This window comes from Neopsephotus bourkii, unplaced genomic scaffold (genome assembly GCF_033783945.1).
Source record: "Neopsephotus bourkii isolate Nb327-2 ecotype Australia unplaced genomic scaffold, CSIRO-AGI_Nbou_v1 NB_1780, whole genome shotgun sequence".
Lineage (NCBI taxonomy): Eukaryota > Metazoa > Chordata > Aves > Psittaciformes > Psittacidae > Neopsephotus > Neopsephotus bourkii.
In genome coordinates, this window is record NW_026902254.1 from 11,044,457 (window position 1) to 11,063,609 (window position 19,153).

Genomic DNA, 19,153 nt, shown 5'->3' on the forward strand with positions numbered 1-19,153 from the left:
GATAACATCTACCTGGACTCGTGCAAAGCGTCCCACACAATATCCTCGTCTCTAAATTGGAGAGACATCTATTTGATGGATGGACCACTTGGTGGATAAAGAACTGGCTGGATGGCAGCACGCAAAGAGTTGTGGTCAATGGCTCAATGTCTAGCTGGAGACCAGTAATGAGTGGTGACCCTCACGGACTGGTTTGGGACTGATCCTGTTCAACATCTCTGTCAGTGACATGGACAGTGGATTGAGTGTGCACTCAGCAAGTTTGCCAATGACACCAAGCTGTGTGGTTTGGTTGATACGCTGGAGGGAAGGAATGCCATCCAGAGGGACCTCAACATGCTTGTGAGGTGGGCTGATGCCAATCTCATGAAGTTTAACCATGCCAAGTGCAAGGTCCTACACTTGGGTCGGAGCAACCCCAGGCACAGCTACAGGTTGGGCAGAGAAGAGATTCAGAGCAGCCCTCTGGAGAAGGTCATGGGGGTGCTGGTTGATGAGAAAATGAGCATGACCCAGCAGTGTGTGCTTGCAGCCCAGAAAGATAACCGTATCCTGGGCTGCACCAAAAGTAGGGTGACCAGAAGATCAAAGAATGTGATCCTGCCCCTCTACTTTGCTCTTTTGAGACCTCACCTGGAGTATTGTGTGCAGTTCTGGTGTCCTCAACATAAAAAGGACATGCATCTGTTGGAACAAGTCCAGAGGAGGGCCATGAGGATGATCAGGGGACTGGAGCACCTCCCATATGAAGATCAGCTGAGCAAGTTGGGGCTGTTCAGCCTGGAGAAGAGAAGGCTGCGTGGAGACCTCATAGCAGCCTTCCAGTATCTGAAGGGGGCCTTATCAGGATGCTGGGGAGGGCCTCTTCATTAGGGACTGTAGTAACAGGACAAGTGGTAACAGGTTAAAACTTAAACAGGGAAGTTTAGATTGGATATAAGGAGGAAGTTCTTTCCTGTTTGGGTGGTGAGGCACTGGAATGCGTTGCCCAGGGAGGTTGTGAATGCTCCATCCCTGGCAGTGTTCAAGGCTAAGTTGGATGAGGCCTTGGGTGACATGGTTTAGAGCGAGGCGTCCCTGCCCATGGCAGCGGGGTTGGAACTTGATGATCTTAAGGTCCTTTCCAACCCTAACTATTCTATGATTCTATGATTGCATTATGGTCTGAAAACATTCACTGATACCAAAGAGAGAGCTTAAATGCTTACAGAAAAAAACAAAATATTTGAAACTGAATTGTCTGCACAACTGTTTTTCTTTACAATATGGTATTAGAGATTTTGCACTGGACTTTATACAGAAGATATATTTAAAAATTACTGTAGTATACAATTGTTTTCAGATACTTTTCCTCTCTTCAGTGTATAGATCTCTCTGTTGACCTCTGCTGAACTAACCAGCAGTAGCTTCCTTCACCTACCTGCTATGCAACTTTTCTGTTCAGATGGCAATGAGATCAATTATCACCAGTCACTTGACAAATTGTACAGATAGACAGGAGAGATCAAGGGGCATGGGGGGAGGAATAAAACAAACACCCAAATATGTAGCAAACCAGAGGACATCTCTGTGTGACAGAGGGCAGTGTCAGACATAGAAATCAGGAAAATGGCTTGCCATTTCTAGTAAGAAGTCAAGAAGAATTTCAACTATGAAAGTGGAACATAAGAGGAGGTCAATGATTACCTGCTTATGGAATAAGAAGATAGTATTGTGAGAAGTCAGAATTTCCAAGTGGGATGGAGATGGTTCTAACAGGTTGGACAATATGTTCGAACAGAGATCAGAATGCAATAAAATGTTAGCAGGTGCTACAAAAGGGAACGTGTTGCTCTAATTTACTTTAGCAAAGATACCCAAAGACAAACATGAAACACCTTTCAGATCTGAAAAAAAAAAAAAAATTACCCACTATTAGAAAAAGTCTAGAATTATTGTGAAAATGCAGGTAGGAAGCACACTGAGCTTCAAAAATAACAACTATCTTCAAAAGAGGAACAATTCTGTTACCTGGAAAATGCTTTAGCCTGGTACAGCCTCCCATAATATGCTGTTACCTTGCAACATATAGTATAACTGCCACCACCTAACTTCTGAGCTTGTAGTCTTCTTTCACTGAATATTGTCAGTTAGAACAGCAAGGTGCTAAGTAGAAAAAAGGGTAAAGGAAGAGGGGAAAAAAGTGGGGGAGAACAGGAATGGATTGCATTCATACCTAAAGAACCTTAAGAAAAGTATCACATGCCTTTTGGTAGTGTTCTGAATTCTTGTATTTTATACAGGCTGGAAAGCATTATGTGTCTTGCAAGATCTTCATCTGGGTAGTTATGGAACAGAGGAACACTAAATTTTTGCATCCCATGAATTTTACACATACATAAATATATTAAATATATTTTAAAAGTTCAGAATTCATAGATTTAGTGTATCTAATTCAGCAGTAAGATTTGAAGTTCATATTTCTAAAGCTGTTTACTTGCATATGCAATCACTCTTAAGAGAGAAGTCCACTTGTAAGAAGTCATTCTTTTGCCTACAGTAGCCAGTGGAAAAAGTGTCAAAGACAGAGGTATACCATACCTGTAATGTATGTTTTTCCCTAATTAATCAACCAAATGACAGACTTGAAAAAAAGTCATCAGTATTTGTAAGTAATGGGAAGTTAGTCTGAAGTCAGTAAAAAAAACAACATGAGCAGTATGAGCTTCAGTAGGAAAATACTCAGGATGCTGTAAGATATCAACCACATATATGCAAAAATGGACGGGGTTGTTTTCTTTTTTGGCTTTTTTGTGGAGAGGGGGTTTTCAAACTTTTATTAATTCTGGAAGAAATCCCACTTTTTTGTTTTATTCTTGCAATACTGCTTCTTTTTATTATCATTTATCCTGCATTTAAATGACTAAAAATTAACATGCAAATTTCCAAGTGATTAATCTATGCCAAAGTTGGCATTAGACAAGCACTGGTGAAAAAATAACAGACAAAATAGAAAAGCCTTAAAACTATAATATATAATTTAGTTGATGCTGATGACATCTCAAAGATATTAAATAATTTATCTAGGGTTTGGAGGTGCAGGACTGTTGGTTTTGTTTCCATTTAGGATAACTGAGTCTAAAGATCAAGGTGATTTTATACTTAATTCCACATACACAAACATTGAATTTCTTATCACTGCAAGATGCAATATCATGCAACTGTGCTGAACACCTGGATACTTCTGGGGGAATATGCTAAGCAAGAATGACTATGCCAAAGCATATATATCCATACGGCTTTTGATGGTTAAGATAATGTGAACACTATGCATTTAAATTCTTTATGGCAGACTTCAGTGAAGAAATTAAACATATTCATGACTACCCTAAGTCAGCCAGTGCCCCTCCTGAAATTATTTTCAAATAATTCAGAATTTCCATTAAACTATTAAAACAGTTCAGAGAAATATTATAATTGAGAGAAATATTATAATGAAAGTATTGATAAAAGCTGACTTGGAGGTGGAAGTTTTGTTCAGCACTGATGTCTCTGAAATTAGATGCATAGTTTGCATTTATCCGTTAGACTGCACCTTGAACGGGATACCCGTGGTTCCCTGGTGGGTCTATGCAGCTTACTTAACGCTGAATCTCTCAATATGCTTCCTCGAAAAAACCCAAGAGGAAAAGTGTTTGTTTCTGATCTGCATTACGTTACTGACTTCTGGAACTTAAACAGTATCATATGAAGAGTTAAAATTCAGAATACACAGTTACAGCGAATTTCCCCAAGAAGTTTCTTCAACTCCAAACAGAGGTCAAAGGTTATCTGTTAGGGATTTTTTTCCCCTCAAGAGGGAAAAAAATATTCCTTTATTAACCTATCATTGGTTCAAGATCTTGTAAACACTGCACTACTTGAGTGAAGTAAAATAATAAAAAAAACAAAAAAAAACAAACACGCTAAACAAAACAACCTATTACAAAATAAGAATTATTTTCAATAATTTTACTTTAATCTTTAAATTTGTACACACATGAGGCAGAAATACTCTCACTTCAAGTTTCAATCTCCCATATCACTATATTTGATAGTCGTTCCAACAGAATATTACCTACTTTAAAGCAGGTATGGATCATGTTTGTTTCACCAGTATGTGACTTTTTTCTACCTAATATGCTATTAACTGAGGTCAAACATTAGAGTAAGTCTAACCACGGGACTCATGTTCCCTCTCAATCCTAAAGTACACAGACTGAGATACAGACTTCTGGGACTTAAGAGTGGAAAAAAAAATTGACAAGTAAGCAGGAAAAGCTTCAAAGAGGTACCCTTTCATTACAGGGTAAAAGAAGGTAGGTCCTTTTGAAGAAACAGTTACTGGCAGCCTAATCCGAGGGAATAATTTTCTCAGTGGGAAAACTGCTTTTAATTAAACAGTACGTGTTAGAATTTCTCAACACAGACATAAAACGTAATTGACATACAAAGACTTTCCCTCCTTTAAAAAGTCTGCAAATTTACTATCTCTGTAGCAACCACAAATGAAAAAGCTTTATGATCAGCAAGAATTCTACGACATCAATATAAAAGCAGATGAAAGCTTTTTTCAGATGGGATCCTTACCGTCCTTTTTCAACGAGCAGCAGGACATCTATTTTCTCTCCATTTTGCATCACACTACTGATTGCTGAAAATGAAACATAAATTCATACGATCTACACAGACAGATATATACACAAACACACATGCACACAACATACACACATGCTTATTCAGAATCATCTTCAGTGACAAAAGGAGTATGGAGTTTTTAAATATTTCAAAGAATGTTGCTGATAATGGGAACAAAAATCCATAAAATAGCATATTTACAAGAAAAATTAATACAGAAAATTAAAGAAATTATAAATTACTTTCTAATGTTTTAGTTAATTAAATTTTATTAATTTCCTTTTTGTTTTATTAACAATAAATTCGTAAATATAAATTCTAGAAAATATAATGATTCAGAAGTTAGATGGATTTCTGAACCCATTAATTTACTTGCACCCTAATGGCTACAGATATTTACAGTAACTTGAGTTACATGGTATACTGCCACCCTTCTTTGTGTTGCCTTATGCTATTCCTGCTAAAACCAGGACCCTGCAAAACACATACATTACACAGAGGACAGAAAATACATCTGGATAGTTTCCAGTAATAGTGCTTATAAAGCTGTACAGTGCACTATACTAAAACCAGTAAATTAAATAGCCTATTTACTGATTCAAAATTCTGAAAAGTTGGGGTTTTTTTTGCAGTTTAGGTCTCAAATACAGCCCACATCTTATCACAACTAATTCCCAGAGACAGTAAATCCTGAATAGCAATGAAGCTCAATAAAAACATTCTGATGCATGTTGTATGATGTTTCTGAATCACACATACTCCTGGCCTCATTTACATTTACTGACTCAAATACTAAGATGTTGACTATGCTTCCACTGATGAGTCATCACTTGGAAAGTTTCAGTTATGGAACTGAGTCTTACTAGTGGAACAGACTTCTTTTTGACAAACCAGAAATCAAACAAAAGACGGATACATAATATTTCCAAGAACTACAACTCTGTTGTACATTCACAAAACCCTATGGAAGTGATTTTCAACTGAAAGCTAAATATGTATTTAATTTCTATGCTTGAGATACACACAGATTTTGGATGTTTGTATGATTAGGGTAGGAGCAACTATAATTGCATTATCAAAACTAGTATCAGAAACAGTACTGCTACTACCTGACATTTTAATTCTGAATCAACATCAAAAGGTATTCACAAGTTAAAAGAAAGCTAGAGGCATAAAAATATTCCTGATTAAAAGCCACCTTCATGGTGTTGTATACAGCAAATGTAAGGTGGTAGGAAATAAACAGTAAGAAGCCCGATGGCATTTCGGCAAATTTCTGCAAAACAGACACAATCTGACAGCATTTACAAAGAGGATCATCAATAAAGACCTAGGTTATCTTATCTATGTTATTTTAATATAAAATCTCAAAATATTTTTACTTTCCTACATAACACATTGCCATTTTCAACAGAAAAATAAGTGGGGCAGATATGCTTAAAGAGGATTCAGAGCATAATTATGAATAATGATATAAAATTGGTCAGGGAAGGCCATTTGTATAAACATTCTTATCTTTCCAAGTCATGATATTTTTAGTACCCAAAAAAGAGAAAAGTCTATTATTCTGTGAAATAGTTAAGATAATTGTAATTTTTCCAGTACATTTCAGTATTTTAAAACTAGTCATGCCAATCATCTCAAGAACATTCTGCAGTGAGTATTTCTGCCTTGTCAAAAATATGAGACAATAATCCCAAAAGGTTATATATTATATTCAGTTCTGTAGTCTTGTAAAAAACATACTGCTGCAACTGGAACAAAAATTGTTTTCATTTATTATGAAGCTGTGAAAAATCTCTCTAGCTTGTGCCATTGAGTAGGGAAAAAAATCCAAGACAGAACTGCAGCAACTCCATATTTAAATGACAGTTGGAAGAGCATCTGGCTTATGTAAAGGAACAGTTAGTGAGCTCCCTAATTTTTATGATTTTAAAACGTAACAGAAATGTCATTAAAAAGTGAATTAATTCCATTGAGTACCTCCTGAATTCTAGACAATAAGCAAAATTCTTACTTAGCTCTTGCAGCCTTCTTAGATATATAGAATCTTCTTCACCATTCTCCATTTCAAGACAAAAATAAAGGCTCGACTTTTCTATAGCAAACCAGCCTTTTCTCCACTGATCCAGGTTATGACAGTCTTTGTAGTACAGCTGGCCAATGAGGTCACAGCGTCTCTCTAATAAGCATTCAGCCACAGGGGGAACAAAATGCTAGCAAAGAAAATGAGGTGAGTCAGATGAAGAAAAAAGCCCCTCTTCCCCTAAAAAAAACACCCACAAATCAAGATATTGCAAATATGTAAGATTCAAGGATGAAAGCCACAGTAAAAAAACAGACCTTCTAATTTATCATTCATTAACCCAAATAGACTAAATTTGAATTATAGAATCAAGAATAATCTTTTTCCATTCATAGTCTACAATTAAAACACTTTTGCTTTTTAAACAATTGATTTAATTAGTAATGTAACTATTAGCATTTGCTACTCTATACAATATGGTACCACTCCTGTTTCAGCAAATAAAAAGAATACAATTGCAAGCATCAACAACTTAGCTGAAATAAACTCACATAGTATGTCTTTATACTAGAGCACCTTTAATATAATCTTAACGTTGGCACCAAAATGTTGCTTCAATTATTTTTCCATTTTATTATGTTGTTTCAAACATTAAATCACAGATGTTATTCCTTCCTGCTGCACAAGAAACCTTTCACACAAGATAGAGCAGTATTCATCAAGAATGGCTTCTCAGAGGATTTTAAGCTAAAAATGACACTTTATTTTTTGTGCAAAGGCTCCTGGCCTAACTGGAAAAGATAATTATCAGTATTACCTTCGCTATTGCCCAAGTCCATTTTCTTTGTGAATATGCAGTTTCAGCTCCAAATAGAAAAACACGTTCTGACATTAAGTAGATTTCAAACGTAAAGATGTCCCTAAAGCAAGAAAGAGGAAAAAGGCAGCTGTATTAAGTCTTTGTAACATCAGACACACAACAGTCTCATTTCTCTGTTTTTTCATTACTTCATACCTATGGAGTATGTACATTTCTCCTCCAATCTTACAAGTGCAACCCAGCTAGCAACAGAGTATTTTATAATAAAACGTGATCAAAATGCTTTTCAGGTTAATAGTATGTGTTTAGAGGCTACTGCATTACAGACTTTTCAGCAATTCTGAAGATGATAAAAATGTTTACATACAGTCATTATAATTCTAAGGGAATTGTTTCCTTTTGCAAATTCATGTGATGTCAGCAAGTATATTTTTGTGATGCACTGAAAAAAATTTGTTTAGGTTTAATAGAAGCAGACCAACTTATTGAACAGGAAATTGTAAACAAATCACAGAATCATGTAAATGGTAGCTCACAGGGACTACAGGATGTCACTTTGTTTAATCTCCTGCTCAAAGTAGGACTATCACTAATCATACATCAGAACAGCAATGAAAAGCCCTGAAAACCTTGAAGAGTGGAGACCATTATTTCTCTCAGCCACCTGTTCCTGTTCACCACATGTCTAACAGAGGCTTTTCCTATCACCCAGCCCCAACCTCCTAGGTGGAATGCATGATCACTGCTACTGCTTTAATTGCCTGCCACCACCAGGAAGAGTTTGGTTCTGTCATGTTTATGACTACCCTTTGAAGTTTCTGATAGCTCAAGAGGTTCCTAAAAGTTGATGGGTTGGTTTACTTTTTTGGAGGCGGAGTGGAAGGGGGTGGGGGTGGTGTTTCCTGGTTGGTTTTTTGTTTTTTAGTTTTAAAAAAGTGTATCATTATTTAAACAGATGGACCCTGTTTTTCCATTTTTAACTGACAAATAAGGATAGTAAAAGAAGAAAAAGCAAATCAATTGAAATTGGTGTGGAAGTTGCAAAGTATCTTGTACTTAGGATCTGTCTTTACTGTATAAATTATGGTTCATGAATTTACCGTATGATTTTAACTTTGACCTCTTACTAGCATCCAAACAGATGAAATATGCTTTTTCCTTCCAATGTTGGAGGTTGGGATTTTCCTAATCTGGAGAACTGAACATGATTTAGTTCTTTGATTTTCAGTAACAACTTTGAAAATTATATGTAAATACTTAATTCTGACTAACAGAATAGACATTTTAAGGACTGATTGTTCACTTCATGAAATATCAAACTTAAGGAAATTTCTCATAAAACTACCGAATTGCAGGTAAAGCACAGCAAAGGGTTAGCCATTCCCTAAAAGCATTCACTCAACACGCTTTTTAATTTATTATCTCAAAGTGAAACCATTTGCAGATGTAGCAAGCAACAGGCTAGATTCAATAACCAAAGCTGTTTTTTTCTTTTTTTCTATATACCACAAAGTTATGCTACTGCAGAATAGTGAAAGTCATCTCCACTGTATTTTATAGCATGTAGAAGCATCAAAATGTTTTAGGATTTCTCCCCTCTGAACACTCTTTATCTCTGTAGCAGCTGAAGTCCTTTCTTCCCACTATCTTTTCCAGAAGCTTACTTGATTAAACTGTTTTCAGACATTTATGCTTTCTAACTACAGGTATAATAGCTTTGTACTGTAGGAAGATCTATTTTACATACACACACGAGGAAAATTAAAAGGAAGTGTTATGGAATTTGTTAGACAGATTCAAAATACAGTTTAAACAAAAATGTTGCCCTAAAGAAACCAAGTGCCACTGGGATGCAACTCAGATTTAGGTGAATCTCCATGTTATGTTTTTAATGTACAAATAGTATGTAAGAGAGCCATAAAAGGAAAACAAGACCACAAAAAAAGTTATCTTCAAACAAACACAACGTTCAACAGTTACACAGTTTTCCTCAGCTATATGACGAAGAATGGGTTTAAAATGGGTTTCACACCCATAGATGTGACCAAAGCAGAAAGCACTGTGGAGAACTCTAATCTGTTGCATTATTATCAGGAAAAAACAAAACAAGAGTTTTGGCTTTAGGCAGAGGTCAACCCCATAAAGAAAAATGAGTATTAATTGTTCAATTTATCATCATGTAACCTTTTAAGCACTGAGAATATGCATTACAGTTTTAATAAGAAACAGATGTATCTAATTTATGCTGCCCTTTTAAATTACCGTAACATTTTCATTATATCACTATACCAAAAAAATACTTAGAAAAAAAATACCCAAATACCACTTAGCAGCTATTTTTGAAGTCAACATAAAACAATTCAGCTTTTTTTTTTTTTTTTAATTGTATGTTCAAAATTCAGGAACAAATGAACAACTCTGAAAACCCAGAATAAAATCTTTGAAACACCTTAAGTTTTTTTATTGAAATACTGATTTGGGAACCTACCCTCTATTTAAAAAGAAGTCTGACTTGTGCACTACAAGACAGATAACTTCACTGATGTCAATCATACCATTAGGAGTGGTAGCTTTATCATTTTCATAGTAGCTCAGAAAGCCACTTTCCAAAGTGCACCATCTTTTGTTGCAATCTATAATTAAAGAAATAATAGAAATATTAGAAAAGCCAGTTGGCATAATAATAAAATTACCTCTTCCTATAGAAGTTGCCTCCCAGGGTGCATAGCTCTGTTGTAACAGTAATACATTTATGATGAAATATCAGTCTTACTGAATTCCAGTGGGCCAGGAATTCAATTTCTGTGTTGATCTACTTAACCTATGGAAACTCTAGCACATGGTAATTTAAGAAAAGAATGTTTCAAATGTAACACACTTGTTTTTACTTTATTAGTATATTAAATATCCAACTGCTTCATAAGTTAACTTTCCTGTTGTACAGGGCTTTTATTTCAGTTACTGTGAAACTTGATGGAGTAAGAGCTAGTACACAATACTACGTTACCTGTTTAGCAGAAGAAAGTTAAGGAAGAAAAAGAAAACAAGCTACAATGTTAGAAAAACTGAAAGCCACAACAACAGTATATTTTGACAAGAGCCGATAGCAAAATGAGTGAGCGAATAATGGTACGCAGCAGCAAAAAAGGGCTAGACTTTCTTTCATGTTACAGGAGCTAGAGGCCAAAACCATGTCAATCTGTCTTCCATTGTTTGGTAATGCTTGGGTGTCCACTCACTGTCACAAGATTAAGGAAAACAATTTAAACCTTTCAAACAGTCTAGAAAAATCATTATCATACATGCCAGAAGTTGTATCCATTGCACAGTACTAGAAAACACCAGGAAACACTACAAGTTATTTAACACAACTAACTTTAAAAAAAAATAAAAATTGCTATCACAATAATAGGGGAGGAAAAACTAAAAAACAGGAATATTAACAGAATACCACTTTCTAGGTGCATCAGTAGCTAAGCTCAATTCTGCCTTACTGCAGGTCCAAGTGGCAGACAGTAATGAAATTGTACCGAATTTATTCCTGGATACTGGGGGAGATAAATGGATACATCGTAGACAGGTGGTAGCTATAGCCATTTCAGGGTGGCATGTTCACATTAGAATGTGATCTGGCAAGGGTAAATTCATTTATAAGATTGTAGTTTACAGAATGCTAACATTTGTAGGATGCTTTCAACATGTAACGGTCTACAGTTGCTGAGCATAGTTAAATTACCCCATAAAGAATTCTGTCTTCAAATAACCCTGAATTAGATATACTGGACTATCTAATAATTGCCATCTATACTTTGGGAAAAAAAAGGTGTAGGAAAGCAATTTGCAGAGCAACTTAAAAGTATTATCTGGCATATTTAATTAAGATCAAATGTCTTTTCTCTCTTATGGATGTAAAATACAGCATGTGACATAGTATATTAATGACTCTTTGCTACTTAAAATAGTAACGTACTCGTTCTAGCTTACGTCTAGTTCTTCGAATATAATTTGAGGTGCATCTAGTCCCACCACCCACAAAGAAGCAGGTTCTAAGGGAAAATACTCAGCTAAGTCTTAAAATCCTATACAGCTGCAAATGTTCTGGGTAAAGTATTTGTGAGAATTGGTAGAACAGCTCTGGAAAAAAAACAAGCAACCAATTCCACAAAATTCAAACAAAAAACAAACCTGCAATTTTAGTTAGCCAGTACTTAGTTGGTATGTTACCTGGTATTTTATCCATGTTACTTGCTATCTAGTTCTGTCTAAATACGTTTTAAATACTGAAACAAACTTAGGAAAAAGTGGGGGTTTGACCCTCAACTTTCCCTTTCCCAACTCCCAAAGCCTAAAAAATAGCACACTGCTTCAATATTCATTAAAAAGTTACAACTCTCAAGAATGATTCTGGAACATCAAAGATGTTAACACAGCTCCACAGAATCTTTTACACTGAAAACAGAAGAAACAAATAAAATAAAATCAAACCTGAGCCTCTAAATTTTGCTTTTTGATCCACTACATTGTAATAGCACCAATGTTTAAGGTCTCTTCCTGCTGATCATCAACAGCTACTAATTAACAACAATTTTCCTCAAAAGTTATGCACCCCTGCTAAAACCACTGATGCTGCTATAATGAGAAGTACACACAAACTTGGCTTACTCTCTCCTGCACTGGAATTCACATAATGAAAACCTGGACTGTACTTCCAAGTGTTCTACCTGGTTCTCATAAAACTTGGGTTCAATTCACAGCACCAAACTATTTCTTGAGCGTCTTTTTACCATTAAGGCTTAGCCCACAAAGGGATAACAGTTTTCTGTGACAACAAACTAAGCATTTAAATTTTCAGCCCTTGGCACTAAAGGCAAGACTGACAACTGTCTCAGAGATTCGTAACACTTAGGAAGAACTTAACTCCAGTTTAATGTTTGGAGACCATAACAGGATTCTTGCTTGTAGCACTTTCCAGAAAGAGCATAAAAAATAAAAAAAATAAATAAAAGAAATCAATAGATCAAAAGCCCAATGTACACTTGGGCAGGGACCAAAATTTAGGCAAGTGCTGTAATCCCCAGTGAGAAAATGATACTCTCTCTCTCTAGCCTAGCGAGAACTCAGTTCTCAGCAACTCAGAACTGCTTTAACAGGGGAGATTTTTTTTTTTTTTGTCTAGAACTAAACAGCTGGGTCATTTTCTCTGGTAATGTGACCTTCTTATTTGAAACTCTACAGGCAGAAGAGGGAACTGAAACTGTTATCTCCCACACATCGGTAGAAAATATTTTTTTTTGGTTAAAGACAGCAAGAAGGGGACAAAAAATTACCACATATTCCCAGCAATCTGTGGTAGCATATTTCTTATTGCTTCATGCTAATGAGATTTTTTATAAAGGTAGAAACAGTTCTTGGTGTAGGGAAAAATATCGATAGAGAAAGGGGAAAAAAGATTACATGTTTCATGTTTTAAGTAGCAAAAATCTCTCTTGTCACAATACTTCTTACAAATGGCTGAGATACATTAGTGCCTTCAGGCAAGACCAGTTTCTACTTCAAAATTACTAGGGTTTTTTTGTTGTTGAAGGGTGCTGTTATTACATCTTCCTCCTTTGTCTTGTTTGTCATTTGTCTTCTTGAACTACAAATGTTCATGGAATCCTATCTTCCTATGTATCTGTAAAACACTCATCCCAGTCAGTCCTGACAAGCATCAGTCCAAACAAACACATGGGTAATCCAAGATTAACTCAAAACCACAGCAAATAAAACCCCCTCAAAATCTCCCTGAAAAAACTACAAACTTTCAAAGCAGCTTTGTTTCTGTCCACTAAAAGCTTAGATAAAAGACAGAATTCCAATGTTTCTTGTTTGAGGGCTCACTCCCATTGCTTCTCCCCAGCTACACTCTACTACAAAAGAAAACGTTTTATTACCGTTTATAGCTAAATCTTCAAGTATATATATATATATATATATTTTCAAGTATATATATAGCTAAATCTGCAGGTATTTACCACCCGCTACTGCATTTCTGTCATTGTGTTAGAGCCCAGTAGTACTGCCTTGCATCTGCACTCCACTCCTCTCAGTAGGGTTTTTTTTTTCCTACATGAATATAGATACCCACAACACAGACGACAAGGTCTGGACTTAGAGCAAGCAGACGTGAGGTTTGCAGTTACTCCTTTCATCCTTGAATAAGTTCAGTGCAGTTTCTGAACAATCCCCCCAAAAAGTCCTGTCCAGCAGCAGTCCTCTGCCACAACAGGTCTTTGATAACAACTCCAAAGTTTCTGGGAAATGCCTGTGATCAGGCATTAGTTCAATTGATCACCCAATACTTTCAAGAATTTGCACCCACACCAACGTATACATTCTTCAAAAGTATATTTAAATAGGAACTATCTGCTTTAGACTGCTTTAACCTCCACTAAGGATCACAAAGGCACACACCAAGAGAATATGGATAGAATCATACAAAAAGATGTATATACTGACACAGGACGCAATGCCAGTATTTTAGGAGCAATAAACCTCGACCATAAATCTACCCAGATTTTAAAAATCTGTATCATTTGTTTGCTTAGATGGAAGAAAAAAATAGGAACACAACTGGGAAGAAAAAGGATTAAGTAAAGCTAAGAAAATTATCTGGTAACATCTCTCTGAAAACAAACAAATCTATTGTGCTATACACACATTTTCACCCCACAAAGTTCAATTTGTTGTAAAGTTGTTGGAAGTGTTTATTTCTACTTGGAATACTTTTAAAATTTGTGAGCTTGAGAAATATCCTAGCTCTTATCCATTTGGACTCTTACTAAAGTCAGTGATACCTTTAAAAGATTTCTGGAATATTATCATTTTAGATTGGAAACTATCTTTTGGCAGTCAGTAGCATCCATCTAAGTATAATTAAAGGGAGAAGTATTTCTAACTGATTTTTGATTTACTAATAACTGTCATTAAATGAATAATCTTTCAGTAGTTGTGTTTTTTTTCTTCTGTCAGCCACTGAAGAGATTAAGACAATCAGTATTTTCTTCATCTGAAAGAGGTCTACTGAATCAAAAGAGGATATTTCATATAAAATACATTTTATCTTTTTAAAAGTAATGCAAGAAGTTAAAAAGAACCATATTCATCCAAAACATACATATTCATCTATTATTTAAACACATAAATTAAAAGTGAAATACCTTCTTTTAGTTTCTTCTCTGTAAGAAGCTTAGCAGTATTAGAAGAAACTTTGTATAAGAATTCACAAAGAAAGGTGGAATGTGAAGAATCTTCAGAGAAGCCACTCTCAAAACAAGTATCACAGTTTGGGAAATCTATTAAAAGACAAAGGAGTAACATACAGAACTTCAGTTATCAGTTATAACCATTTCCCCACAGGTCTTTAACTGCGTATCTGTAACTAGGTAGCTGATTGTAACATCGTTACTACAAGATATTTTACTGGTTTATTTTCATAATTAGAGTAAAATTCTTATGTATTCATCAAAAAAAAAAAATCAGTTCACATACATTACAACATTGACATTGTCTACCACTGCTTGCCAATGCAATCTATATGGCTTTCTTGTGTACTAAGCTTTTATTCTCATGCCTTATATAACATACTTCAACAGAAGGCAACTGTTTCTCTTCAGGGCTTACCTAGAATTTAACCACCAACTCTCACAGCAGACAATGATTAGGAGAATCACTGTCAACCTGCAATGGCCTCCTTTTCTCTGAAGAGAAGAACACTAAACACTAGCACATGGTGATGCTGGATTGGCTGGAAGGCTAACAGTAGTAAAGAGAAAAAAAACAAAACAAGCTATATTCTCTCTATGGCCTTAAGATCACTTGAGAGCACAGCTAGCAAAAAAAATAGAGCTGCATGTTTGCACAGTGACTGAGCTCAACATCCTATAATCCAGTGCCTGGCACCCATGTCAGAGAAAAACCCAGGCAGAACGTAAGGGACCATGTTTGCTCTAGGAAGCTCTAAAGCATTTCACACTAAAAACCTTTGTTATTTCAGCATATGCAGTGTTACTTTGCAGAATGGCACACCAGAATGGAAAGTTGGCCCAGCATTATGTCCATAAGGATGGCTGCAGTATAGCATAGCTCATTTTTTCCAGTGTAAAGCTGCATGTGAACTTACATACCCAGCCTGCTTCAGCAGCCCTTTTAGAAGATAAGCTCAGACATATCGATACTCTAAAATGTGTTTATTTATTAAGAATAGATTTCCATTTTCAAGAGCCTCATAACAGTCACACAGTGCAATAAAACTGTTGGCTTTCAAGGCCAAAGTTTATAACAGTATCACAGTATGTTAGAGATTGGAAGGGACCTCAAAAGATCATCTAGTCCAATCCCCCTGCCGGAGCAGGAACACCTAGATAAGGTTACACAGGAACGTGTCCAGGCGGGTTTTGAATGTCTCCAAAGAAGGAGATTCCACAACCTCCCTGGGCAGCCTGTTCCAGTGTTCCGTCACCCTCACTGAGAAGTTTCTTCTCAGGTTTAAGTGGAACCTCTTGTGTTCCAGTTTGTACCCATTGCCCCTTGTCCTTTCATTGTTTGCCACTGAGAAGAGCCTGGCTCCATCCTCGTGACACTCCCCCTTTATATATTTATATACACTAATAAGGTCACCCCTCAATCTCCTCTTCTCCAAACTATAGAAACCCAGCTCCCTCAGTCTTTCCTCATAAGGGAGATGCTCCACTCCCTTAATCATCTTAGTTGCCCTAACTAAGGGCAACTTATGATGTGCTTCAAGCTGTAACAGAAGTTGTGAGCAAAAAAAACCACAGTTTGCTGGGATAGATTTTATTACAGGTTCAAGAGGCAAGTTTTATTTTGGGATGAGGGTTTCTGAAAAAACAGGTAAGCCTGTGTACAGAAGGGGTAGGTATCAAATTAAATATTTTTTTATAAAAAACAAGTCCCAGATAAGCACTTTAGATACATGTTAACTGTACACACCCACTTTTTCTGGTAAAAGCCTGATAATATTTAGCAGAATGAATGATGTTTTTCTTCTGTTTTATAAAGAAAGGTATGAGGTCTATGTGTTATCATGAGCTTTATTCTTTTTTTAAGTCCTAAACTTGATGTCTGAGCAAAATAAAAGTAACTTGTATACAATTACATACACTGCTGAAGTACAGTTAACACCATCACAACTCCCCCACTATACCCCTGTTGTTCAACTCAATGCCCATTTTTCTTCTGAATTCCTTCCTTCCCTTTTGCTCAAAATAAAATCAAAAGATCAAAGAGAATGTACCCTACCTGAGAACTTATTATGGTATAGGAATTCCATCTGCAGTCTTTGTCCAGCTTTCTTGGCTAGTAAGTATGGAGTGCTATAAACAGGGTCTCCAGTGGCACACATAGCATCAGCCCCACTGAACAGCAACATCAGGGTTTCTAGCACATCTTGTTTAACTACAGCAGCACACAGGGCCTTATTGTGGAGAGGGAAAATAAGAAGCCTGTTTAAATTAGAAGTTTACTGGGAACAAGTACATGTCACTTAGATGCAAATCCTTTCACCTCCGGTGTAGTTCCCCTGCATTTTCAAGACCATAAACACTGAGAAGTGGCAGGAATCATCAAGTATGGTCTGAATCTAGAAAAAAAGTACAAAGAAAAGAAAACAACAAACCCACAAAAAAGACAAAAAGACCCCCGAACAACTCCCCCTCCCAAAAAAAAAAAAACCAAAAAACCACAAAATAAATTAAAAAAATTAAAACACCCACCCGAAAACCAAACCGAAACAAAAAAAACACCACCAAAAAAAAAAAAAAACCTGCAAAAAAACCCCAAATGAACCCTAAAAAACCTCAAAACATCAGTAGCCCAAACCTTGCAAATATTTTTGCCCCAGATTTCAACAGGTATTAGAAGTCAGTCAAACAGACCTCAAAAATGACACAAAAATTAGTAATTACAATTGGCACTTTCCACTTTATAACTGTAAAGAATTTTTATTAAGTGTGCAAAAGGAAACATTGAGAACACACGCTTTTTCATCATTAATTTCAGCTTAATTTCCAGTTAGCTACAAGCTACTATATACAAACCTAGTTCAGCTCTGTGAGAATTTCTCACCTGTTTCAGAAGATGACCAAATTACACACAGATACAGTACAATACAAAAGTTATGGTATGGGCTTGCTCATTTTAGTATTACCTTATTCAACTGTTCCTTGGTTTTGTAGGGAAAGGGTGCTTTCCTAAATTTTCCCTCCTTGTACTTTTGTGTAATGAATGCTATCCTTTTTTCTGCAGGGGCATCCATATGCAGCTCTTCATCTGGAGGAAGATTTCCTGCCCAGAAACTGTTTGCCCTCTTATTTCCAATAACGATAAAAAGCTGGATAATATGCAAGGGAAAAATAAGCAAATAGGATGAACATGAAGCTAGCTTCTAAACAGTTTCCAGTGGCTTAAAGTTGAGAAAGAAGCCTCTCCCAGTCACTGTCTACGGTCATCTATAAATGAATATTAAAGTCTGTAGTTACCATTTACCACCACAGCAAGTAAGCTTTACAAGGTGAGCCAGTTATAATATTTCAATATATATTAGAGAATTCCAATAAAAGGTCAGAAAAGACTACCACATGTTTTAAAGAAAACACTGATGACTCAAAACTATCAGTACCACCTTTTAAGACCCCAAGCAACTACACTTGTAGCAGGTTTCCTTTCCTTTCCCCTTCCCAATATTGCCCATCATGACTGCTCTCCAAAAGCATTTTACTTTTTTCCCCCTCCAAAAACTATACACTTGAAGAAATATAAAGAGAAATTGTACAGTTGGTTATCAAAACAATATTTTAAATGACAGAAAGGTACGTTATTCCTGAAAACATCAAGCTTACTGTAACAGCAGCATGACATTTAGCACTATTATGTTCAGGGGGTTTGTGAATAAAGCAATAACTAACTCCTATTCATGCAGTAATTTTCAAGAGGGAACAAAGAGAGTGTCACAATGTACCTCAATAAGTTCATTGCTCCAAATACTGGCATCCATTTTTAGACTCCGGACCTTTGAATCTCTTGGTCCTAAAGATCTGTGCTGCCCTGAAAATCCAAGAGTATTTTTACTTAACTAAAGCAGTGAAACTGGGTTTCTCATCTGCTAAGATAACAAAAATAATTAATGAAGACAGATTTAATTTAACCGCTATTTGAATATAAAACAGAAACACCATAAATCCCCTAATTTATTTATTTTTTTAAGAACGGGATTGCATTTGATAGCAATGAATAAACAAAGTAAGTTCTCTGATATATAACACTTTTATGAGGGCTTGTTTCAAAAGAAAATGTGGTGTTGTAAACTATTTCCCTGAATCTACTGCTTCACCACGTAGCTGAATACAAAACATGATAAAACTAGATTTTCAGTAGTATCTGAAAAAGCTATCCCTACTGGCAGTAATACATGCACTGATGTAACAGAATTAATATCCCAGATTTAAACACAGAAAATTGTTATCCTTTGGCATCCAGCCTTGCAAAAGCCAGACATTTCCCACAAAATGCTAGTGTATCTTAATTTCCACTAATTGTGAAGGATCATTCATCTGAGGGAAACCAATCACCACACAGACCTGTCACCTATGCAT

The 19,153-nt window shown here is 36.0% G+C and overlaps 1 protein-coding gene across 1 annotated transcript in view; it reads right to left on the reverse strand.

Moving 5' to 3' along the window:
• The window catches only part of ARAP2 (ArfGAP with RhoGAP domain, ankyrin repeat and PH domain 2), a 124,845-nt gene that overhangs the window by 52,344 nt on the left and 53,348 nt on the right, over positions 1-19,153 (reverse strand). The window contains exons 11-18 of the mRNA XM_061379703.1: positions 18,520-18,605; positions 17,710-17,892; positions 16,803-16,977; positions 14,702-14,836; positions 9,991-10,135; positions 7,500-7,602; positions 6,674-6,872; positions 4,609-4,672 (exon numbers count right to left, since the gene is read on the reverse strand). Of these exons, the coding sequence (XP_061235687.1) occupies positions 4,609-4,672; positions 6,674-6,872; positions 7,500-7,602; positions 9,991-10,135; positions 14,702-14,836; positions 16,803-16,977; positions 17,710-17,892; positions 18,520-18,605 (1,090 nt within the window). The remainder of the gene's footprint in view (positions 1-4,608; positions 4,673-6,673; positions 6,873-7,499; positions 7,603-9,990; positions 10,136-14,701; positions 14,837-16,802; positions 16,978-17,709; positions 17,893-18,519; positions 18,606-19,153) is intronic.